The 25,514-nt window shown below is 38.7% G+C and overlaps 1 protein-coding gene across 1 annotated transcript; it reads left to right on the top strand.

Moving 5' to 3' along the window:
* Nucleotides 1-4,799: 4,799 nt before the first annotated feature.
* Nucleotides 4,800-25,121, top strand: cntnap1 (contactin associated protein 1; the record flags this gene model as incomplete). The annotated part of the gene is made up of 24 exons (XM_079456250.1): nucleotides 4,800-4,863; nucleotides 11,147-11,248; nucleotides 11,440-11,633; nucleotides 11,786-11,939; nucleotides 12,119-12,322; nucleotides 12,477-12,661; nucleotides 13,382-13,534; nucleotides 13,743-14,004; nucleotides 14,126-14,275; nucleotides 14,445-14,616; nucleotides 15,733-15,839; nucleotides 15,936-16,055; nucleotides 16,133-16,336; nucleotides 16,439-16,595; nucleotides 16,801-16,928; nucleotides 17,009-17,182; nucleotides 17,273-17,491; nucleotides 17,583-17,822; nucleotides 18,153-18,395; nucleotides 18,531-18,658; nucleotides 18,744-18,837; nucleotides 18,915-19,145; nucleotides 19,361-19,405; nucleotides 21,869-25,121. 24 exons carry the CDS (start codon nucleotides 4,800-4,802, stop codon nucleotides 22,066-22,068), a joined length of 3,930 nt encoding a protein of 1,309 aa, XP_079312376.1. The 3' UTR covers nucleotides 22,069-25,121.
* Between the last annotated feature and the right edge of the window lie 393 nt (nucleotides 25,122-25,514).

Below are 25,514 nucleotides of genomic sequence, written 5' to 3'. Positions count from 1 at the left end.
ATCCCTGAACTTCTGTGTATGTGTATATGTATGTGTGACACTGAATATTGAACCATGTCAATACTAAAGATTTAAACTTTAATCCATGTGCTATAAGAGAAAAAGAAACAGGAATTCAATGAAATGTTGGACACTAAAGTTCTGGCTCTTTGTTCTGTAGCTCTGTTCAACTTAATGAAAATCTATGCCTGTGTTATGTTTGTGTGCTTTCCCAGGTCTGTAGCTGCCATGCTTGGCTGTGATTTCTTATGCATAGGGCCTCAGAAAACCCATGCCTCGTGCCTTAAGGCTAGGGTGGCCTTGCAGTGAATAATCATAGAAACCTGCAATTTCACCCTGTATACACAGACATTAAAAAATATGGCTGAATGAAACCTATTTCAGTATTGAGGTGGGACTAAACTGTTAGCCATCAGTCGAGTGTGTTCAATTTATAAGCTATTGTGGTCAAAACCCTTAGCACTTATGACTCTGTTAATGAAAGACATTCACTGCTTAGGCAGACATGCACACAAGGACACATACTGTAAGCACACTAAACCCTAGCCAACTGCCTACAGAGGTAGTATTTTAAGGCATTATATACACACTTCTGACGCAAAGACTGATTTCAAATTTAGGCATCTAATTCAATTGTTGTTTCTGTGCTTCTGTTGCTGCCTAAATAGAAGTCGTTTACTTAAAAAAGCGATAGGTCACCCAAAAATTCAGTCATCATTTATTCACCCTCTTCTCATTTCAGACCTGTATGACTCTCTTTCTAATGCAGAACACAAAATATATTTTTGTGAAAGTTGTTAGCCGAACAAATATGGCACCCGTTCGCTTCTGTTGTATGGAAAACCAATGCAAGTCAGTGGGTGCCAGTTAACAACATTCTTCAAAGTGTCGACTTTTGTGATTTGGTGAGGAAAGAAAGTGATACAGATTTAAAATGACATGGTGAGTAAATGATTGCAGAATTTGTATTTTTGTGTGACGCTTTGTGGACGCTTTGACTATTTGTATGTTGTCTTAAAGGTTACCTGTCTATGTTTTTGGAACCTATATTCACATACATTTGTGCATCACTGGGCTTATGCAGAAAAATACCAAATAGCCAAGACTAAGACATTCTGGATCAGTTGGCAAGGTGTCCGCGTGCTCCTGGAACAAATTCAGGCAGTAGCAACTGAGGATGGGGGATTAAAGCTTAAAGCTCAGACACCTTTTATTTCAAATGTTTGCTCAGCAGGTCACAACACATACATCATATACACACATTCTCTTTTATGCTCAGTTTGCATGCATATAGGCATTGACGCAAAACAAAGACGTCCGAATATACCTTCACAGCAACGTATGGGCTATATGCACACAATGTCACAGCGGACAGCTCGCACATGTTCGGTCTGCCCGTTTGTTTGCACGCCAAAGTGTTTGTTTGATATTGACTGCGCTTTGCTGACTGTCATACTTGGCAGCGGTTACTAGGATTGTGTTTCGGCGTTTGAGTCCAACTTGTTGGTTGTGTTGTGTGGCACTGTATTTCGGAGTGTGTCGAGGTTGCATTTTGCATGCTTATGCATTTGCAAATGCTTGCAAATTTCGCCCATACGTAATTCCTGAATACCGTTCCACCCACTTGTGCAGTAACGTGCGAGTCAATTCGTGGAGAGAATGCATTCTAATTTCATTTAAAAGGTGTTGGTAGATGGCCATTGACACCCTGATCAGGCAAACACATATTCTAGCCTGTGAGTTGAGCTGCAGTCATGGTTATTTAAAACTGTAAAGTGGAACTTGATGACAGAACGAGTCTGGTCTCTGTAAAATACAATACTTGCTTACACCGCTTGCGCACCAATGCCACTGCTATTGAAACTGTTGCTGACAGAGCTAGCAGACTTGCACGCTAACCTCCTCCATGTCTGAAATCACAAAAAAATACGATTGTTACTTGCCTATTAAATGATATGTCACTTTGAAAGGAAATTCAGACATTTAGGAGGAAGCAGTTGTGTTTTTTCTTTTTTAGTTGGACATTCCAGCTAAAAATTGTCTAATACTGACTGGCTTCTCGCTCTGTGGTGGATGGCGGATGGCGGCAGGCAGGTGGCCCGCCATTGCGGTCAGAGTATTTATTTGTTTATTTGCCCAATAAACTTCTCCACAGTCATCTTGTTTTAGCAGCTGTCCTGTCAGTGGATGGTGAGCCACGTAGAGGCTTCAGGTAACCCATTGTCTGTTTGCCCCTGTTGGGCAGAAGGACAGCTGAAGGGTTTGAGAGTCAAAGGACTTGTTTGACGTGCATAAATTCCAGTCACGTAAATGTTTATGAACTTTAGAATCTTAAGCCAGAACTTGATCTGGTCTTGATCTCTCTGGATGTTTCAGATCTACACATCTACAAAGACTTGATTTATGTTTAGTAATGGTGACACATTATTAAACACACCATACATAAAAACACACCATTCAACATAAAGAATCTTAGCTCGGAGAGATCAGGCAACATCAGCAAACTGTCTTGGGAATGTTTAGAGAATGATTCTGGGAGAAGTGTAACAAATGTTGGTAAATGGTGAGAGAAATTAAAACACCCATATGGACAATTCATGCCTACTGTACATAGATAGGTAAATTGACATCAGATTAAAAAAAGTGTTTAGGAAAGGGGGACAATAGAACAATAGGGCATACTCATTGCAGCAAAGCAATGTGTATAGTTGACGAAAAACTTTAAAAATGTGTTTACCTTCCTATTGTTTCAAACCCATATGATAAACTTAAAAAAAGTAAAGTAAAGTGAATAAAAAATATTACATTTTCAACGTTTACAAATGTGTAAAAGCCAGAGAAATGCTTAATAATGGGGAAGAGGAAGTGTGTAGATTTAGATTTGAATTTATAGTTCCCATTATCTATTGGCATGACTGTTAAGCCTGAACAAAAGCATCTGAGAAGGTCAGTGGTTTCCTTTCTCACCCAAAGGTAATTTACAGCCTGGTATTAAAAAACTAGATAGATTTTTTTTTGCATGGCGGTAAACGGGACACATGACAAACAAAGCAAACCAAACGGTGTGCCTGTGTGATTCAACGTGACATTTCCCCTCACATGTTGAGTTTAAGAGACAATGCTCTGTTCCTCATTATGTCATTTAGCTTACAGTGTTATTTCCTCTTTATGGAGAGGTCAGGGATACAGAGAGAGCAAGAGCTGCAGATTTTATGGAAATCTTGAATATTTGACAAGTACAGTCCTTGGATATCTTTTGAGGTTAACCTTTGCCTTATGTTATGACTTACGACTGCCATCTAGTGGTCGACTGTATTGTTTTATACTGTATACAGAGAAATCAAGACTTGGATGCAGATAGGACAGTTGTCAATAACACTGCGTGTTAAAGGTCTTAATTGATTTACTGATCAAACAACAACATTATTAATTAGGAATTCTACTTGGGAAAGATTTTTTTTCAGAGTTTAGTTTTCCAAGATAGACATAAACATTTTTCACAGTCTTCTTTAGTATAGGGATTACTCATTTTTTACAACCAGTAGGTAACCTTGAATAAGATTTCATGTATAGTCTCAGGATGTCATGCATCACCGTAGTGAAGCATAACAGTAGCATCCCTATGACAAATTGACAACTGGAAGCAGATGGTTAGGATTATCAAAATAGATTGTGTGAATTTGTGTGCATGATTGAGAGAATTGAGGGGAAAGAAATCAACAGAGGGTTAAAGGTTTTGCCTGGAATAAGTCTAAATTTATTTTCTGTTATAACTTTAACTGTTGCTTTGAAAATAATGTTTACATTTCCTTCAATTGTGATATAGGATTGTGTCCTGCATCAGAGGATTATGTGTGTGTCTGAACCCCCAACATTGCAGATTTCTACCCTATTCATAATCATGAGTGAGAATCGATGTGTACTGCATAGATTTATCGTTGGGGGAGGGAGTTTGACCAAACTACAGCTTTATTTGATTTAAAACATTACAAATCCCTTTCTGGCCATGAATATGTCCAGGCTTCCACCCCACTCTTCTGCGGCTGCCCTACAAACCCACTTCTTAATCCCAAAGCCTTTTTATATCACAGATTTATAAACAGACAGCCTCTTCCAACACAAATCCGCCCCCCCCCCCCCCACCTTGTATTAACTGCACCCACAAGCGCACTATGATTGTATGCTTCAGGGAGAAACCTGTCTTGCGGGAGGGTATAGGCCCCGGAAATGCAGACTTTGTTTCGTCTCTTGTTTCTTATCCTGATCCCATGGACGATGCACTCTGCTATCTCATTTCAATAATGATATAAATAGAGGAACATAAAGTTGTGTCTCTTTTCTGCAGCACTGCATACTGAGCCAGGGCGAACTGCCCTAGTCCAAAAGTTTTTTTCTCCTCTCATGCTGTCCCTCCTCCCTCCCCACAAACCAGGACACAAAAGTCGTGGCTGTCGACTGTATACCCAAACCGTGCAACACCCCTTATCCTCTGTAACATTTCAGACGGTGCTAGCGTATTTATAAAATACAGATTAAAAACGTTCAAATTCTGAGGATTTGGGTTTAATGAAAGTATGCGCGCTCCCGCCAAAGCGCAGCATCAGCACCACTCTATCGCGCGCGCGCCCGCCTCTCGGTAGCAAGTGCATCGCCATCCCGGCCGAGAGAGTTGGAGCCGCGCGTGTTAAAGTTGGCCGAAAGACGGCTAAACGATGTTGTACTGTCCGGTGACGCGGAGAGGATAACATTTTTTATTCATCTAAGCGGGTGGCCGAGAGCGACTCCGTTTTCCGCAGAGGATGGATATCAAAATTCTTGGCCCATGCCTTTTACTCTTTCTCTCCTTTCAGGATTGCTCGACACGTAAGTGAAACTGCAGGCACAGAAATCAGTATTTATTTTTTTGTCATATGTGACTATTGCTCCTGCCAGCGCAATGGCATCGTTAAAGCAAAGACGTAATTTGTATATGTATTCAGTTACGATACGTGCGCCTTTGCTGTTCTAAATCGTAATGACATTTGATGTAAAACGGATCTGTTCATATTTTGGCGAATCTTTGTTTTGAATGTTTAGTCTAGAGGTCTTTGCTGTTGTGAAAATAAAGCATCGATCATCGATGTAGTCATAAGTCCGAGCTCGCGACTCTCCCTGTGTCAGACGGGCTCTTTCTGCATTGCAGTGCTTCCGCGCGCCCACATGGGCAAGTTTCTGCATGGCAAGGTGCGTCTTGCGCACCTCCCGGCGCAAGGGACACGCGGAAAGGACACTCGTCAGATTGTTGAAATCCTATTTTTGAAATTTTTGCATGATCGTCAAAGCCATATAGGCAGCGTATAGAAAGTTTATATTGGGTGTATTTAATTATATAAAGTTAGGCTTGTGGGCCACCCTGATGCGGAGAGGGTGGACGCATTACAATTAACATGACGTAGAAGCACTGCATGCGAATTCGCACGCAAATACATTATTCAAAAAGTCATGGAGGACTAGTATTTGGGTATGGGTAATGAAATTCTGACGGTTTTAACTAAACATTGAAATGCGATTGTGTGCAATCATATCAAAATGGTCTTATAATGTGTGCGCGCGCACGAACTGTATGAAGCAATTCGCCAAATGGTCTTTGTCATCACGTGAGTTTTGAATGAGTTAGCTATTCTGTTTCCATAGACCATCTTGTAATGACACATGATGTAGGTTGTGACTTTGTGAACTGGCTTGTGAGGACTTGCTGCATTAAAATGACGTTTGTCTGAGCTTTAGTGAATAATGTAATCCTTTGTAATCTTTGAATCGGGTTTCATGGCTTTTCCCTATTGGTATTTGAATGAGAGTTAGATGTATTGCATGTTAAAGGGACAGTTCACCTCAAAATAAAAATTCTGTCATCATTTATTCACCCTCGAGATGTTCATGTAGTCAAAAGTGCCCTACAACTTTTTGCTTTCCTAGATTCTTCAAGATATCTTATTTTGTGTTCAACAGAACAAGAACATTTATAAAGCATTTTTTTTCTACTGTGGTAGTCAATGGTGGCCAAGAACAAGCATTCTTCCAGATACCTTTTGCGTGTCAGTGTCAGCAAATCGGGATGGAAAAAATGATGCCCTCTACCCCACCATAAATGATTTGACAAGATTTTAGGTCATCTGCTTGGAATGAAAGAGGATGGCAGGGTAAAATGATGTCATCTGTGAATATGTATGTTTAAATGCATGGATGTGTGTTAGATCCACTTCCCTCAAAGTGTAAAAGGAGTGTGTTTATATTTTCAGTTTGTGACAGAACTGTAGTTTCAAAGCCTCTACCTACAGTGCAGCCAGTCCTGTTCTAAATAATTCATACCAACGTGCCACCTTTGTCTTCAGCTGGCCATGCTAAAATGCTAAACACACCTTTATCCTGCCCAATATTATTCAAATCATCAGTCAAGATCCATGCCTAATGCAGTGCCTTCTCCCATTGACACAGCTCACGTGATGTGTTCACTTCTCCTATAGCAGAAGTGCTGTGTCAGCCTGCAGATACATGGGGGAGTGCCTGTAAAGAAATATGTGTTAGAAGGAAGAGCGAGAGTGAGAGAGAGCATGCTTTTTCAATAGCGTGCATCAGGCTGGTTCGCATTTGTTGCTGCTCTCCCTTGCTTTTAAATAGAAATATTCCAAGGGCATTAGAGGTAAGGAGAGAAAGAGAGCAAGTGAGAGAGGCGGAAAGAAAGCAAGAGGCAATAATATCACATCACAGGAGAGTGAAATGGATTTCACATTGCAACACGACTTGTTTTTAAGAGATCAGGATAGGGAATGAGGTAGAAGCTTTAAAGAATGAGCTTTAAAATACACCCCAAAATTACTTTTCTTTCATCATTTACTCACCCCCTTGTCATTGCAGACCTATGACTTTTCTTTCTGAAGAAAACAAAAGATTATATTTGGAAAAGATTGGTAATCAGACAATATTGTATCCCATTGACTTCCATAATGTGGACACAAATCCACTTAGACATTTCTCAAAATATATCATTTTGTGTTCCCAAGATGAAAGAGTTATACAGGTCTTGAACAATATGAGGGAGAATGATGATGACAGAAATAAACTATGCTTTCAATGGGTGATGTGGCTGCTGAGGTTTCCTTCGACTCCTTTGACTTTGAGCAAACATGGCAGATTTCTGATCATGTCTAACTCATCAGCCATGCAACTGCCATTGAGGTAACATATTACAAGCTCTGCATTTGTCTATGTTGGTGTCTGTGGATGTGGATGTGTTATTACTTTCCCATCTTAACCTGCAGCACTTCTGCACTGAGAGCTTTAGTAACCATAATGCTTCTTTTCCAGGGGAAAGAATAGCACAGGGTGAAAATCAATGATCTCCGAAATCACAAACATGGTGCTGCAAACCTCAATTTAGAGCACAGTCATAGACAATAACCCCTGCGACACGATATGAAACAAAGATGGATGAGTCTGGGTCACATTTAGTAGATTCATTTATTTCCCAAATGTGAATAAAATATTGTGCTGTCATTTATGGGAAGATATGGAGCCTCAGCTAAATTTGGACCAACACTTGGTACATGGGAAAATGTTCATTGTGATTTAATCATATGTTTAATGATACATCACAGAAATGTGTTGAGAAATCTAACATCTAATGATACAGAGTGGGATTTATTGCAATATATTCTATCTAAGGAATTTATTAAAAGAATTAGAACAACACCTTAATCTGATGAGTTAGTTCGAAATAAATAGAATCATTCATCTTGAAACTTAGTTTTTGATTTGCAATATAAATCACAATTTAATATCCATTTTGTTTAATAAATGTCCAAATATGACAGACTTCCAACAATCTTGAATATCCAGCTAGCATTAACTGCTTTGAAAGTTTGATATTTTATATGATTTTGTAATTAGCGTGGTGGTTGAAATTATTGATTTCCCTTTAGCAATGTGCTACTCTTTGGTTGTCTCGGCAATATGTTTTTTTGCTCGGCAACATCCACAACCCATCTTCAGTGATCAAGTTAAGGAGAGGAGGTTCTTGCCCAAGATTTTACGGTACATGGGCCCGTCCCGCAGCCCCTCAATAAGGTGAAGCCAGGCGGGCTTTCTTGGGCAGGAGGACCTTGCAGGTTCTTCATGGTTTTCAATCTATTGTTGCATAGCGTGTTAACAACGATTTGTTTGTTAACTCTGGTCCCAACCGTCTTGAACTCATTAACAAGCTTCTTCCGTGGAGTTCTGGGCTGATCTTTAACCTTTCCCATGATCATCTTTACCCCATTGGGGAAATCTTGCAGGGAGATCCAGACCAAGGGCAATTTATAGTTATTTTCTATTATTGTTATTTGTAATTCTCACCAAGTTTCTCTCAGTAGTCTATTCAAGGTTTGTGCAGGTCTACAATCTTGTCCGACATCATTTGAAACCTATTTGGTGTTTGACCCTGGTGGTGAAGAGGTTGAAATGGAAGATACAGATTCTGTTGGCAGGCATCTTTTATATACATAACAAGCTGATTTTACAGGACTAATCTGTGGTCCATATAGGCACATATGTGGAGCCAAAATTCTTGCTGCTCGGTAGGGTATCAAATACTTATTTCACTGACTGAAATGCAAATCAATTCTGTCTTTTTTCAGTTAAAATTAACCTACCATAAAATGATAGACCCTTCATTTCTTTGTAAGCAGGCAAACTTACAAAATCAGCAGGGGATCAATTATGTTTTTCCTCACCTGCACACACACATACCATATTAGACCTGCAAGGTCAATATCATTTATTTCTGTAACTGAGTCATGAGACGGCAGACTGGCACCTTCCTCATAATATCAGGCCGGAATAGAGAAATACTTACTACCACAGGACACAGTTAATTTCTTACGGGTTCATGGCATGATGATCTGGCTAGTCAGAGGCTTATAGATCACAGGGGGTTTTCTCTCTGTCCTCAATCAGATCCCGGAGTAAAATCACTTGGGTATAAACTAGATGAGTCATGCAGTGCTCTGTCATCTCTCTCTCTCTGTTCTCTCACTGCAGTTGCAGTGCTTTGAATACTAATACTGCCTGAAAATCTGAGCAGTCTGAGCCCTGCAGTCTCTTTGTGATTTCTGCAGGACATGATAATATCCTCTTATTACACGGCTCAATGGGATGCTTGATTCTGATTGACCAGTAGCGACATTTGCAGGTTCTTTATTCACAGATAACATCCTCTCAAAAATCATTTGGATCCTTTTTTGACAAATTAAGTCATATAAATATATATTTTAGTAACATATATGCCATTATATTAACAAATGATTAAACCAAATTGCCTGTTCGTGACATTTGAACATCGTTTCTTACCTTAAAACCAAAAGTAAACGGTAAAAAAGAGCTAAAAAATTTCCATTCATATTTCATGTCCAGTTTTTTTGTCATGTGGCAAGTAGCCGTGTAATAAGGGACATAATGTGCAAGCAGCCGGCTGTTATAGCGAAATAAGCCCCTTCAGTGGGGCTCCGCTTTGCATTGGGTCCTGATCACACTGTCTGAGCTCATTTCTGCGATAACAACCGGCCTGTACATTATCCCTTACTTAACACCGTGCACACAGCAACTAGCAGTCTTGCATTTAAATGAGTACATTTTAATAATGTACACAACCCCCAAATACAGACACTTTTATATGTGATGCTTTCACAACTGGTACTTTCCTGTTCGATTAGATTGATCTAATTTGGTTTTGACATCTATTACCATCTGCAAAAATAACCAAAAATTGATCTACTGTTCTAATGCTCTTGAAAACAGTTAAAGTGGGTGTGTACTATACCATCTCTCTTATTGGTTCTAATTAAGAGGATAATTATCTCTGCCCACATCTGTCTCCTTGTTTCCCTGGTTGTCTGTATACACATTGATAGTTCCTCATCCTCTGCTGTAGATAGTGAGGTGTGCTGGATGTGCTACAGTATGAGGATATATGCGATGCTATTTGTGCAGATGGTTTTATTAGAGCTCTGAGATTGAAGTGCGTTTATCTGACGCTGCTGTTTAGATAAGACTGAAATGTTGCCAGGTCTAATTGAAGCAGGGATTTGTGTACCAGAATGACAAATGAAACAGCTGAGCATAGACTCGGTAGATAGGCCTCGGTATAAAGTTATTCTCAAAATCAAAATTGTGTCATTTTTTACTCACCCACATGACGTCCATCATCATTTAAGACCACCTGGCGTCTTCCGAACACAAATAAAGATAAGGACATCCGAGAGACTTCCACTCCTCCTCATAGACATCATGGTTATAATACCAGAAAAGTATTAAAGACATCATTAAATTGGTCCATCAGCTCATAGTGACTCAATTGATTTTTTTTGTGCGAAGAGAATACTTCATGTGCGAAAAATAAACCAAAATAACAACTTTAATCAATATATTCTCTCCTGTCTTTCAAGTCTACGGTGCACGTTCACACGAGCATTCGGTTGGGCAAAAAAGTGCAAGTCTCCCTCAATATCGAAATCATCAGACATTTTGCGAAGATCATCCTATATACAGCGTGTGTCTGCTTTTAAACACAGAGTTGCACTTCCGGTCTTAAAACATGTTAAAAGAGTGAAAAATAACACAATTGAGATTTTAATATTTTGTCTTATATTAGTCCTACCTTAATTTCTGTTTCTTAGTGAGTACATGTGGATTGCAAATTAGATTTTCAACACACCCTACATGTAATCTGACATTTTTATTAGTTCATTTCAAGTATACCCAAACTGTAACAATGTAGGATTTTAGAGGTCAGCTGTGTTTGATAACATTTGTTTGGTAAGTATAAAGTAGGCATAAAGGTGTAAATATGATTTGCTTTGCTACTGAATAAGAGTTCATGGTCAATTACATGCCACATTCAGTCCAGTGGTTTTGTTTTTAGTAATAACTACAGTTTATTTCCCTCAGCTGGACACGCCACAAAGCATTTCTTTATGTCTCACTCTCCCTGTTGAACAAAACAATAGAAACCATCACTTGTCAAATTATGAACCATTAGCTTTTCCATTAATAACATAGCCAAATTCATTTTTGTATTGTGTTTTGGGCATAAATCCAATAGGATTAATCTGCAAATCTCTATTTTGTCCAGGGCCATGCTTAGATCCGCTGGTGTCTCCGCTCTATTCCTCCGCTTTCCATGCATCAACCAGATATAACTTTCTTTACTCTGCACACTTTGCCAAACTGTACGGTAGGTGAACGCAGTACAATGATATCGAAGTGTCGTAAACATCTTTGATGTACATTATTTTTTAGCCATTATTTATAAAAGGTTTCTTGATAGCATTATGTACAATTAAATATTTGCTAATGGGCATGTCAAATATACATGCATATTTTATTCCTTCACTTCCTCAAACATGTACGTATGTGATGATATAGGGAGCAGTGGCTGGTCTCCTTCCCCTCATGACAGACAGCCATGGATGCAGATAGACTTCTGGACAAAGTATCGTATCGTGGCAATCGCTACTCAGGGTACCTTCAACTCCTACGACTGGATGACCAAATACATGTTGCTGTATGGAGACAGACCCGACACATGGACGCCGTATGTCATGAAAGGAGGCAACATGGTAAACATTGTCTGTATTTGTCTGCCTTGAATTTTTATGACAGCCCGGAAAGTCGTGGGCTGTGTTTGGTAATGTGCTTATCAGAAAGATGTGGCTGTTGATGATTTAAGTGTTGTTAAAAGTGTTTAAATATCTGATGCTTTTTCTCTTAGACGTTGCCTGGCAACTGGAATTACTACCAGGTAAAGAGGAACGTCTTTCATTATGCGTTCACTGCCAAACATCTGCGTATCTATCCCATGGGATGGAACACTGAAAATGGAGGCAAGATTGGCCTTCGACTGGAAGTCTACGGCTGCCCTTACGGTAAACTGAGAAACTCCAGCATGTTTGGACTGTTTTTGGACAAGTTTGTTAAAGGAAAGACAGATTGTTTGTTGCATACAGGAGCTTTTGTATTTCATGTTTACATTTTAAGGTAAATACAATTTCCCAAGGCAATCTCTGACAATCCTTTCCATCTTCCTGACATTTACCCTGCACAGACTCATATGTGATGAATTTTGAGGGAAATGACATGGCGGCGTACTCGTTCCCAAGGGGCCGGATGAGAACACTTCAAGACCATTATGCTTTCAACTTTAAGACCCTGGAGAAGGACGGCATTCTCCTGCACAGTGAAGGGCTGCAGGGAGACTCCATCAGTCTAGAGCTGAAGACTGGACGGCTGTACTTACACATCAGCCTGGGTAAACATTACACAACTGCACATGAACCACAAGTATACAGATCATGATTTCTTGATATGTTTTTGATACATTTTGAGAACATTTCTTAACAAATATTAAGAACTAAGATGGAAATCAGGACCAAATCTTATGGTGATGTGTATTCTTACCTAAGGGAGCAGCACAGTCCATAACACCAATGGCATGACCACAATGAGACTGGGAAACCTGTTGGACACTCAACACTGGCACTATGTCACCATCAAGCGCTACGGTCGCGAGGTGAATTTCACCCTGGATAGTGAGACTGAGACTGCAATCCTCAATGGAGAGTACCAATACCTGGATCTGGACAAACAGGTTCAACTACTTGACATTTTATTACAGTTATTAAATTACACATTTCTTAACTAGGTGAAAATCTTATTTGTGCCTTAATTTGAAAAGTGTCACAAAGCCACTATTTTTAAGGTTTGTCTCCCCTTACAAAACAATATATGGGAATACACTGAAAAACATAAGCCAATACTGTATATAAAAAAAGATTCCCATGTGTTTGACCGAAGTGTCTATAGTTTTAAATATATGAAAAGCAGCAATCCCTATGTATTTTCCAATGTATTTTAGCATTGTACAACATAAAAAATCATATTTTTAATAATACATAAACAAACATTATGTAAGAGTCCGAAACTTAACCTCAGGTTGACCTCCGCAAAGAATCATTAACGTTTGAGTAGTTTTCATTTAATTTAGTACAATTAATATTTTTTATATTATAAGCAAACACAGACCGGAAGTTAACTTCCGGTTAACCGGCATGTATATGCAATGAAACAGTCTATACACGTACATTAAATGATTAAATATATTGACATTTAATATGTAAAAAATATTCTCGTTGCATAAAGTCTGTATATTGATTAAGGAGATCAAAAAGTACTTTTTTTATGATGCACTTCAGACTTAAATATGGAGTAATTAAAAGTATAAAACATGTTCTCAAGAAAGTTATGATTCATTAGGATTTTTCACAATATATAATACCCTAAATTTGATAATTATCCATTTACTCTTCAGATTTATGTTGGTGGGGTGATTGAGAAAGATTTGCCTCACCTCCCTGGTAAGGTAAACTTTCGTGGGTGCATGGAGAATGTCTTCATCAATGGAATCAATATCATCAAAATGACTCAGTACAAGGAGCCTGAAATCCGACTGGCTCCTAAAAAGGTATGTGACATTTTCCCAAAAATAAAAAAAGAACATGTTGTATTTTTTTATGAAAGTTTTCTATAAGATAAATCGCATTTAGCAGACGCTTTTTTCCAAATTGACTTACAATAAGAGAGAATTTAACATAAGATATGTATTGTATTGGAAATTGCTTTCATATGATTGTCATCCTTCTGTTTTCCTCAAAAAATGTCCGGTTCTCCAGAAAACGATGCATTTTAACTGCCGGGACCTCCTCTGGAAGCCCATGACCTTTGCGGGGCCCAACAACTACCTGCAGCTCCCCGGGTTCTTTCGGAAGAACCGTTTGGCGGTAAAGTTTAAGTTCCGCTCCTGGGACTACACAGGCCTGCTGATGTTCACCAGGTTTGCTGATGATTTAGGCTCTTTGGAGCTGGGGCTCAGTGAAGGACAGGTCAACGTCACTATCATGCAGCCTGGAAACAAAAGATTACGCTTTGCTGCAGGTATCATTTAGAATTAGTGTCCATAATATTATTACTTTTTTACACTTTTCTCTTCATGTGTGCTAGCTCTTGAACATTGCTCTTTGTCCACAGTCCCAGATTTCTCCTTGTTCTTTTTCAGGGTATCGTCTGAATGACGGCTTCTGGCACACAGTGGACCTGGCTGCCAAAGACAACTTACTGTCCATCACAATAGATGAAGATGAGAGTTCACCGCTGAAGATCACCAACCCTTTTATGGTCCGTACAGGAGACCGCTACTTCTTTGGGGGTAAGTGAAAGAAAATGATTTCTGATAATGAATACTGATGAGTCATCATTCCTGTTTGTAAAATATATAGTGTTTAATGCATCATGTTCACTCCTACATGAGAATATACTAGTCGTTTCAAAGCTGAAAAGTAGGTAATGAAACCATGAATGTATGATATCTGTTGCAGGTTGTCCTAAGACCAATAACACGGTTCGCTGTGTCACAAAGCTGTCTCGCTTCCACGGCTGCATGCAGCAGATCTTTATAGATGATGAGCCTGTGGATGTAGAAATCATGCTGCAGAGAAAATGGGGCAGATATGCTGAAGTCCTAATGGGTACCTGTGGAATTACAGATAGGTGTGTGTGCATGTCTAAAACTGAAGACAGCTGAAGCTGAAAAGACCAAATACTACAAGGAAAAGCCTGAAATTGTTGGGGCAGATAGAAAACACCTTATACTAAATAATGTTGTAATGAAAATGTGAAAATGCAAAGTGAGTTTTTGTTTACATGGGGGAATAAAGTTGTAACTAAGTTCCATAAAAGGGAAGGAAGGAGGTGGGAACCCGCAAACATAACTTTTAATTAACAAATATCAAACATAAATAAACAAAGCCGGCAGCCCCCTCACGGGGGACTACGGGCGACTGCCGGCGACACACACAAACCATAACAAATGTCCGGGCCCGGTCCTCTCTCGTCTCTCACTCCTGTCGCTCCTCTCTTATGCTTCGTGAGCTCCTCAATTAGTTTTACTCTCAAACACAGATTTTTTGATTGCATAAAAAGACACCATAAAACTAAATGTACAGTGTACATCATAGATATATATAACTAGATGCCACATTCAAGCGTTCCAAGCACGTAGACGTGACCGCCATCTTGGAACGGTCCACTGACATCACTCACAGTTGACTGGAATGACCCAACATTGCGCCACAGCCATGGCTGTGAAAACCACAGGATTTAAATTCCCGAAAAAGTCCGGCTCGCACCGTTCCAATATGGCAGACGACCTACGTATAGCGGCCCATAGAAACATATGCTAATGCAGCATCTAGTTTTTATATCTATGGTGTACATCATTAGCTTATTGTAAAAACAATAGTGAATGTAAAATCCCAAAACAAATGTGTTTGTGGATTATAGTGTTTAACCTGTACAGCGGGTTGTGTGAATAATGCCAATTATTGTGAAAATAGAAATGAAAAAACATAAATTAGATCATAATACTCATAAATGAATTTCACCAACAAGACGTTACAAAAGGGAATTATAACGGTAGACGAAATGGTAAGACGTGCACAATAACAAAATAACCAGAGAAATTCAATTAACATTTGATGCTTGATCTTGACATTTATCTGACCTAATAAACCTAATATTGATGTCACATGCAGAAAATATTAATTTGATATCTTCCCATAGAGAACTGGACCAAATATAATATGTTGAATTATTGAATGTCTCCAGGTGCTCTCCAAATCCATGTGAACATGAAGGCAGGTGTATTCAGTCCTGGAATGACTTTCTGTGTGTATGTAACAACACAGGCTATAAGGGAGAGGTTTGTCATAACTGTAAGTGTCCTTTACTGAGGAAATGTCCTTGGACTTTTATTGATTATGGTTGGCGAAATATGATAATAACACTATTTAAATCTCTCTCTATTCCAGCCGTGTACAGAGAGTCATGCGAGGCTTACAGACTGAATGGGAAATACTGGTCAGGAAACTATACCATAGATCCAGATCTGAGTGGACCACTAAAGCCTTTCACAGTCTACTGCAACATGTGTAAGTATAAATGAATTTCAATTGTTAAAAACAGACTTAAAGCGAATTTCACAAATGACAATCATGTCATTTTTTAGTGCAAAAATCATGGACGGTTATCGAGCACAACCGCATGAAGAGCACCAAGGTAAGCGGCTCCACTGTGGATCGACCATATATAGGAGACTTCCAGTATGTAAATGCATCGTGGGATGAAGTCACTGCCTTAGCAAACACCTCGCTATACTGCGAACAGTGGATTGAGTTCTCATGCTACAAGTCCCGCCTACTCAATACTCCACGTAAGTGTCTGATTTGACCATAAAAGAGCAAAAATATTTTACCGATCTGACTGCATTACCCAGTTAATTGTCTTTTTTGTATTTTTGGGGTAATGTTGGAAGATGGAAGGCCGTACACTTACTGGATTGGTCGAAATAACGAGAGTCATGAATACTGGGGCGGGGCTTTCCCTGAGAGTGGAAAATGTGGATGTGCTGTCAATCAAACCTGCACTGACTCCAAATACTGGTGCAACTGTGATGCCGACTACCGCCAATGGTGAGATGTAGAGAGAGAAACTCTAAATTGAATCTAATAATGCCTTTCAAGTGTTTTCTGTTTGATAGTATATTATCAAAAATCTATTGAAATACAATGTATAAAATAAACACTTTATTAATAAACACAGTGTGATGTCTTATGAAAGCCCCCCTTACAGAACTAAAGTTAAATGCTCATTGACCCAAATTTTCTGTTTCATTAGGCATTCAGATAAAGGATATCTGTCATTTCGAGACCATCTGCCCATCAGGAGGATTATCATAGGTGACACAAACCGAACTGGTTCAGAGGCCCGATATAGTGTGGGAGCACTGTACTGCAATGGAGACAGTGAGTAACAGCTGTGCTAAAGATCAAATGTCATCAAAAGTATAAAGCCATAGTATAAACTAACACCAATATTCTCTTAGGGAGTATCTGGAACACCATAGCAATCTCCAAGCCTCAATATCTGACGTTCCCCACCTTCAAACCCGGTAGTAGTGCTGACATAACGTTTCACTTCAGGACCTACCGTACCAACGGAGTGTTTGTGGAAAACTCAGACGACCACCTCCGCAATTTCATACGAATAGAACTTAACTGTGAGTGTCCAATTGCATTGAAACATGATGCCGTGGCGTTGACACTTGGGAAATAAAGTTTCTCCTTCATTTCCTCTCCCCCTCTCACAGCCACAACCGAGGTGGTTTTCATTTTCATGGTGGGTGACGGGATTCGAAACGTGACCCTGCGCTCTCCCAAACCTCTCAACGATAATGAATGGCACTACGTGGAGGCTGAAATCAATGTGAAAATGGCACGTCTCAAAGTGGATTTCCATCCCCCGGCCATACACAAGTTTCCAGGCCAGACCTACATCACCATGAAGTTCACACAACCTCTGCTTGTTGGTAAGTTCTGTAGATCTAGATAGATTTGATATCAAAATAGATTTGATATAAAAACAGTGCTTTATACAACATACCGTGCATCTGCGTTCAGGTGCGGCCAATCACACCTTGCGGCCCTTCTTGGGATGTTTACGGGGCTTGCGGATGAACGGGGTCCCTGTGGATCTGGAGGGGAAGGTTGATGAGAGGATAGGAATACGTAGGAACTGCACTGGAGCGTGTCTGAACGCTTCCATACCGTGTCGAAATGGAGGCCAGTGCATTGATGGGTATGCGGCGTACACCTGCGACTGCAATAACACAGCCTTTGATGGCTATTACTGTCATTTAGGTGAGTCTCTTGCGATCATAAGACTGAGTACATGTATAGACCAGATATAAAGTGATTTTTTTCTGTCAGTATAGAAGTATACCTACAGTGTAATTTGATGTATATTTCTGAGTAGATCAAAGTAGACTGAATTTATACTCGTATACTTGTATTGAGTTTAAAGTATGAAATAATTTTTGTTTAAAAGTATACTAATAGCACCTGTAATAAACGTATTATTGTCAGCGTCCCCAGGCCTTATCAATCTTAATTCAGTTAAATAAAATCATATACGAAAATGATATATATATAAATATTTTTTCTAAATATACTTTTATTCCATACTTTCAGATATCGGGGCATTCTTTGACGTCGGGGCGTGGCTACGCTACGACATCCGGAAAGAGCCGATTTCGTTCGATGCGTGGTGGGCACATTACTGGATCGAGCCACACTGGCACCACTTCATGCTCGGCTACAACACGACAACCGATGACATCGAGTTCAGCTTCAGCACAACACAGTTCCCAGCTGTGCTGCTGTATATCAGCTCATTCGGCAATGATTACATCGCTGTCCTGCTCAAGAAAGATGGTACACACACAATAGCATACAAAATAGACACATACTTCAGGTTAAGCTTTCTGAACATTAATACATTTGCTAAGACCGTTGATCTTTTGGGAAGGAATGTGCATTATATTAAAGTATCACATGCATTTTTTGCAGGTACACTATCATTGAGATACCGTCTCGGCATAATAAACTATAAATTTAAGTTGACTGACAGAAACATGGCTGACGGCTTTCCTCATTTTGTCAATATCACCCGACACAACTACACTGTATGGACACAGGTACAATGTGATTGCATCACTAGCACAACAGAACGTGATATTCAGTCATCATTTGTGTAAAAAACCAGTGTATATTTCTGCATAGGTGGATTATATGGATCCATGGATTGAGAGGTTAATACCAGGAGAGATCCCCAGATTTGACTCACCGAAATCCATATTTTTGGGCAGAGTCATGGGTAAGAGAATCATAATCTTTAATTAAACATATTTCGGCATATAATCTTATTTTTGTTGTTTGGTCTTGTCTTCACAGAGGTGGGAGGTGTAGACTATGAGATTCAGAGGCACAACAGTCCTGGTTTCACGGGCTGTATATCAGGGGTCCGATACAACATCTTTGCCCCGCTGAAGGCTTATTTCAGACCCAATGTGACAAACCCACCCGTCACCACTCAAGGCTATGTAGTAGAGTCTAATTGTGGGGCATTTCCTCCAGTTTTAGGATACGTCCCCTGGGAGGATGACCCATGGTTCACCGGGATATGTAAGACGTCATTACTAGTCATATTAAGATTGCTATATTTGAACAGCCTGGGTGAGTTTAGGCAAACTGGACCCCATCATTATTACCTTTAGAGCAAGTTATTAGTGCCAGTATTTTAGTTTAGAGAACTTGTTTAAACAAATAAAATCAGTTGACTTTGAAGTGATGGCAATTGTTCTTCATGTCTAAATAAGATTGTATTTGTCTTTTTTCAGTCTTTTATTATATTCACGATGATGTGACACCGCCCTGGATGACATGTAAGTTAAATATAACACTCACTTTATTGTTTTGTTGTGAATGATTCTGTGGCTCCAGAGGTCGATGACCATGACTATCAGCTTTGTGTGAAATAAGCTGTATGCTCCTGTCAGCTCTCCACGGTTCTCTCAATTAAAGTGATAAAAAGCCCATTGACAGTAAGTATGGTTAAAGCCAAAATCACTATTATTATTCCTTTTATAATTTTATCTGGTAGATGATAATTAAAAGTCAACCTCGCCCACCTGTAGTTATTGGATAGGTGCTTAGGAAAAAAGACCAACAGGTCCAAATATAAGCAAAAAAGGAAAGAAATCACGCACACCACAAGTGCTTGCAAAGAGGTTAATTTAATAAGTATACCGGTGCCAACGTTATGGTCTCATGACGTTCATCAGGCATCTAGTAGATGACAAAACATTACTCTTTTACCATGTTACACAGTTATTGTCTCCCACTCATATTCCTACTGTTATATTACTACATTTATATTTAGTCATTTAGCAGACGCTTTTATCCAAAGCGACTTACAGATGAGGAAACATTGGAAGCAATTATGACAACATATGCAACAAAATGCATAAGTGCATCAAAACTAGTCCATTAAAGCCTAGCACAGTATACAAAGCTAATTCGTTTTTTAAGAAGACGGAAAAGAATTAGAGGTTAAAATCAATCAGCTACATGTTGACGGAAGAGAAGCGTTTTCAGGCGTTTTTTAAACATGGCAACAGAGTCTGCTGATCTTGTACTACTGTTTAATACTGATGTTTTCTGTATTTGTGATGCTAAAATCTAGTTTTGAAATCCTCTTAATTTGCAGAGCACAGGATTAGTGAATATTCAGAATGTTACATTGGAATATAAACTATATACAAGACCCACGATCATCTACAGTTTAATCGGTCATAGAATGAAAAACACTGTCAAAACCTGCCGTTGTTACCAAAAATAATTATTTCTGTCGGATATAACTTTAGGATATAACTATTAGTGCTTTTCACTTTTTTCAGGGCATGCACTCAAGCTGGCATTTTCTTGACAAATCTGTTGATCTTATGTTATATTCTGTTTGGATTGTTATCACAAAAACAAAATGATTCATTACCATTAGAAGGTTTATCAATATCCTTACTTATTCTTTTCTTTTTCGAGACAGTTAAAAATAAGTCTTGTTTGTCCTGCACACAAAAACATTCAGAGACATACAGAGACATGTAATCCTCTTTGCCAGTGGGTGAGAGACATTAAAGGTCGTGCGTGTGTTTGAACAGACCTTGAATGTCTCACTTTATGTGTGTCTGTGAATTCCCCAGCAACATGTTTGTTATGAATTATGATTTTTATCATTTGCAGACATCTTAAGCCCTATTCGGACAGGACTAGTAACACTGTTCTCAGACCGCATCTGTGACTTTTTTGTACAGATTCGGACAGGACTCGATCTATATGTTATAACAGAGGTGGGAGTAACGGTTTCGTACGCTTGGGCGTCGCAGAAGATCACATGCTCTGGATAATTGCATTGCTTATAGTCATATGAAACAACAACGGCAGCCTGCTTAAAATAAACCTGCAGAAATGAAGTAAACATGATTATTGGTAACACTTTACAATAAGGTGCTTTTTGTTAACAGTAGCAAATGCATTAGCTAACATGAACTAACAATGAACAATTTTGTTTTTCAGTGTTAGTTCATGTCAATACAGTTTCACGTGTTAATAATCTATTCAAAAGGAATGATTGAATGAATTGGATGCAGGAAGTATGCTCTCTTTAGTAAGTGCTGGCAGCAGTTCACGTTGACCAAAACATGTAAAGAAATGCGGTTTGAGAAGATATAGTCATCACAGACATTCGCATACGGACGGGATTCGATTTCGCAGAGGAGCATTGAGTTCGGTGAAAAACAGTAGATAATTTGCTTTGGACTTTGTAGATTCGTACGGGTTGAAAATCACAGAGCAGGTCGGAGAAACACAAATTTCTTGAAGCTCTTCCGGTCAAACTATAGTCCCGTCCGAATAGGGCTTCATAGTTCAGATGCAATATATACCCCACAATACTGTATTAAACAGACGGTTTACCCCAAAATGAAATGTCTGACGTTATTTACTCACCTAAATGTTGTTCCAAATCTGTATACATTTCTTTGTTCAGAGAAAGATATTTGGAAGAACACTTATAACCAAACAGCTCTTCGCCACCATTGACTACTATAGTAGGAAAAATTATAAGGGTAATCAAAAGTGCTCCAGAACGGCTTGCTTTCCCTCAGTCTTCAGAATATCTTCTTTTGGGTTTAACAGAAAAAAGAAATGTATAAAGCCATTTTTCCTCCTATGGTAGCCAATGCTGGCAAAGAACTGTTTGCCATATTAATTGATTGTATTGTGACATTTATATAATATTTTACCTGCAGGTCTCTGATGATTGTGCTTCTCTCTTTCTCACCCCACAGTAATCGTGACTGTGTCTCTGATGCTACTCTTCCTGATCCTGTACGGCCTCTACATCTACCTATACAGGTATAAAGGCAGTTATCACACTAATGAGCCCAAACAGCTGGAGTCCCCCAGCTCCTCCCGGCCCCTCACTGACACCCTGCGCAAGGACAGAAAGAACCTGCCCGAGATACAGGAGGAAAGTCCAAATGAATAACAAATAACAAACTACAGAGATATCTCGAAGTGATGGGGTGGTGACAACTGAGGACTGAGTTACAAATGTGTTCTTTTATTTATGGTTTGCCTTTATGGTAATGTATATATTTATTTTCTTTCCCTTGTTTTTTACAGCGTATCTGATATCAGGTGCTTTTTGACAGGGTTCAAACAGGACAGGCTAGAGATCATTGACCATTCAATCTATACAGTATGTATGCTCTGACAGAATGTGCGTAGGCCAACTGAAGTGCCTCTGTAACGTAACAGGAAGCTATGAGAAGATCTAAAAGTTGTAATTTCGGCTCATTAATGATTATTGGCAGAATAAGCCCTTAAGTGTTAGATCATAGCGAGTTTGCTAGTCAAGTTAATGCAAGATAATCTAAAGAAATGCACAAAAACCTTCACTTTTGAAGAAAACATCACTTCATGAACATTTAGTATGAAGGTAATTGCTTAGAAACAGCTAATACTACTAAGTACAACTGTGTTCTTGTATAGTACTGTACGCAGCGCTTGCACAAGTTGAAAGGTCAGTTTGCATCAAATGGCCTTGGCTTCTTTAGCAAACATGCTTGTGACAAACATCAGATAGCATCCATGAGGACATTTTTGTCAGAATGACACACATTGTGTCTCAGGGCTGGTTACGGTCATCATGATTCAAACCATCTCACCGCTGCTACAGCAACATACACCATATGTCTGTGCATTCTTAATGCATTTCACCACTAAAGGACCAGGAATCTAATAATGAAAATCTGTTTATACTTTGGAAAGCGTACACAAGTTGAGACAAAGACAGGCTTTACTGTGTTCGAGTATGTCCAGTGGATATTATGTTACAGAGGAGAATGATGAAGTCTAAGCTATCTATGTGTTTTTAAGAGCATACCTTCTATAAGCCAAAGTAAAACGATATTGTTATATTTGTATACAATGAAAACGTTATGTTATGTACTATCTACTATCTTATGTTCAGATCTGTTATTTAAAGGGACCATTCCCCGTGATGCCAATTTTCAAACTTTAGCTAGTGTTTAATGTTGCTGTTAGAACAATATCTGCAAAATGATAAAGCTCAAAGTTCAATGCCAAGCGATATACTGTCTTTAACAGAATTCGCGTTTCAAGGACTACAGAGAACGGCTAGAATAAGACTACAGTCCTTTACCTCCCGGGTAAATGATGTCACTATTCCGACTTTTCATTTGAAATATGTGGAATATAATGTGTTTTTGCAAACTAGAAACACTGTTAAACAACCAAAAAATATAATCAAAGCCCTAAAAACAGCAAAAGAATGGCTGCACTTCTTTAATAGCGAGTCATCTGACACGTAAAGACGACAGCAGGTATAGAAGCAATCTGTTGGTTTGTAACATTCGGAAAATGCATCGGGATTCTTTGATGTAACAATCTAGTGTGTATAGATGGTTTAAGATGACGAAAATACAGAAACAGTCCTCCAGCATGCTCTGAAAACACAGACACATGAAGGTTTCTCTGGTTATTGACATAAACACTGAGCAGTTCAGCCACAGCCTGGTTATTGTGGTCAGTGGGCTTTACACATCACAGACAGGACAGTTTCTGTGGATGTTGAACACCTATGTAAAGTTCTTTTTTATAAAACCAAACCATGCATTTGCTGTAGGACACATCTACTGCTGCTGGTTGTTCTAGCTGCTTTTCATGGTGTGCATATTCAGAGCTTAGAGCACTAACATCATTTCCAGATGTAAAAATAGCCATTTAAATCAAGAGCAAATAAGATAGGACGTATTTATAAAGTTTAGAAGCTATGCATTTTGCATGACTACTGCACTTTTTCATCCAAATGCAATAAGAAAAAGAATCAGCTGCTTCCAGTGCCAGGCACATGTTATTTAGTCTGTTTCTTTTAAATATTTTCTTTAAATAATATTTATCAAAGAGATCGCATAATGTTCACTCACAGATTCTACCGTTTATGTTTTTATTTAAATAAAGTGTACTTCTCTTTGTATCATTATCATTTCAATAGAAAACTAAAGTTGTGAATATTTTGATCGTATGTAAGAGAGTGACATTAACTTCATGAGCTCTGCCAGGTTTATGAAACCCACTTCTTTTGTGTTGTCTTCGTGATTTTGTTTGATCAATAGTTGTAGCCCTCATTCTCTTACTTCTCTGTCCTCGCATCCCCTTTTTCATGTCCTCCACACCAGTGGAGTGAAGACTTTCAAAATGTTTCATTTTAAAGTTAAGCTTAAGTTTAAACAATGAAATGCTGTTGTTATAAAACATATTTCACTTTGTAAAGAGCCTTCCCATGCCTGACATTATCTTCTTTTTAAGTTTATGATCAATTATTTTAATAGCACCAAACTATGTTAATTGATATTGTTAAACACATTGACTGGCAACAATCAAGATGAAGTAACAGACAGCATATTCTCATAATGTTAATGGAAATCAATGGTTCGTAAAGTGGATAGTCGCCATATTAGTGTAATAAAAACAGGAATGAACGTCTTGTTAGAGGTGGTGTCCAGCAATGACAATTTAACTGAATGTTGGTGGAAACCAAATTCACATTTTTTTGTTTCTTTTTAGCAAATGTATCAATTAATTCAAACACATTACACATACATCTTTGGTAAAATAACGTTCCATGTATATACACTAATTCACTGTGAAATATTTTCTTTATTCATGGTTTCCGATTGCATTACATGTTAAGTCCTACATGGAGAAGATGATACCATTCGTCCTTCATGATCACTGTGCCCTTGAGCACCTTAACACAGGTTGCTTCAGGTTAGGTTACTGCAGGATTGAAAAGGTTTATAATTCTCTACTGTTTGAAAGCCCAAAGCTAAAGATGAACTAGTTTCATGGGATCCCTCAAAAGCACTTTCAGTTTAGTGGATAAGTGAAGCACTCATTTTCTCTACTCTTTAGTTTTGTTCTGGTTTTGTTTGTGTCAAACTCATTGTAAATGATCATGGCTGTGTAGAAACAACACAAATCCCCAAATGACACTATAATAAAAGCGCCTGAAGGAAAGAAAAACTGTGGATGTGCTGTGTGACTCTTTCCATTTGATACAGGTGTGTGTAAAACAGCTGTGGTTATATAATTGAAACGATTACATTCACAGTAACAATATATGAATATTTCCTTAAATGTAACTGTAATTTACAGAATTTCTTATCAAAATAAGCTCTTTCATGATTTATACATTTTGAAACAAACTTGCTTTGATTTTGTCAAATGATGTTGCTCAACTAATAAAATGATGCTCAACAGGTCAATAAAAGTATAATTTTCATATAATTGTTGACAACCAAATCACATTTACCTTAAAATTAAAATTTAGTCCTAGTGCACTCAAGACTGCTCAAATCCCCCCTGCATTATTTTCTCACTTTCAGCCTCATAAGTTGATTTTTCACC

The sequence above is a fragment of the Barbatula barbatula genome, assembly GCF_947034865.1.
Source record: "Barbatula barbatula genome assembly, chromosome: 5".
NCBI classification, from domain to species: Eukaryota; Metazoa; Chordata; class Actinopteri; order Cypriniformes; family Nemacheilidae; genus Barbatula; species Barbatula barbatula.
This window is presented reverse-complemented; position numbering and strand designations above follow the sequence as displayed.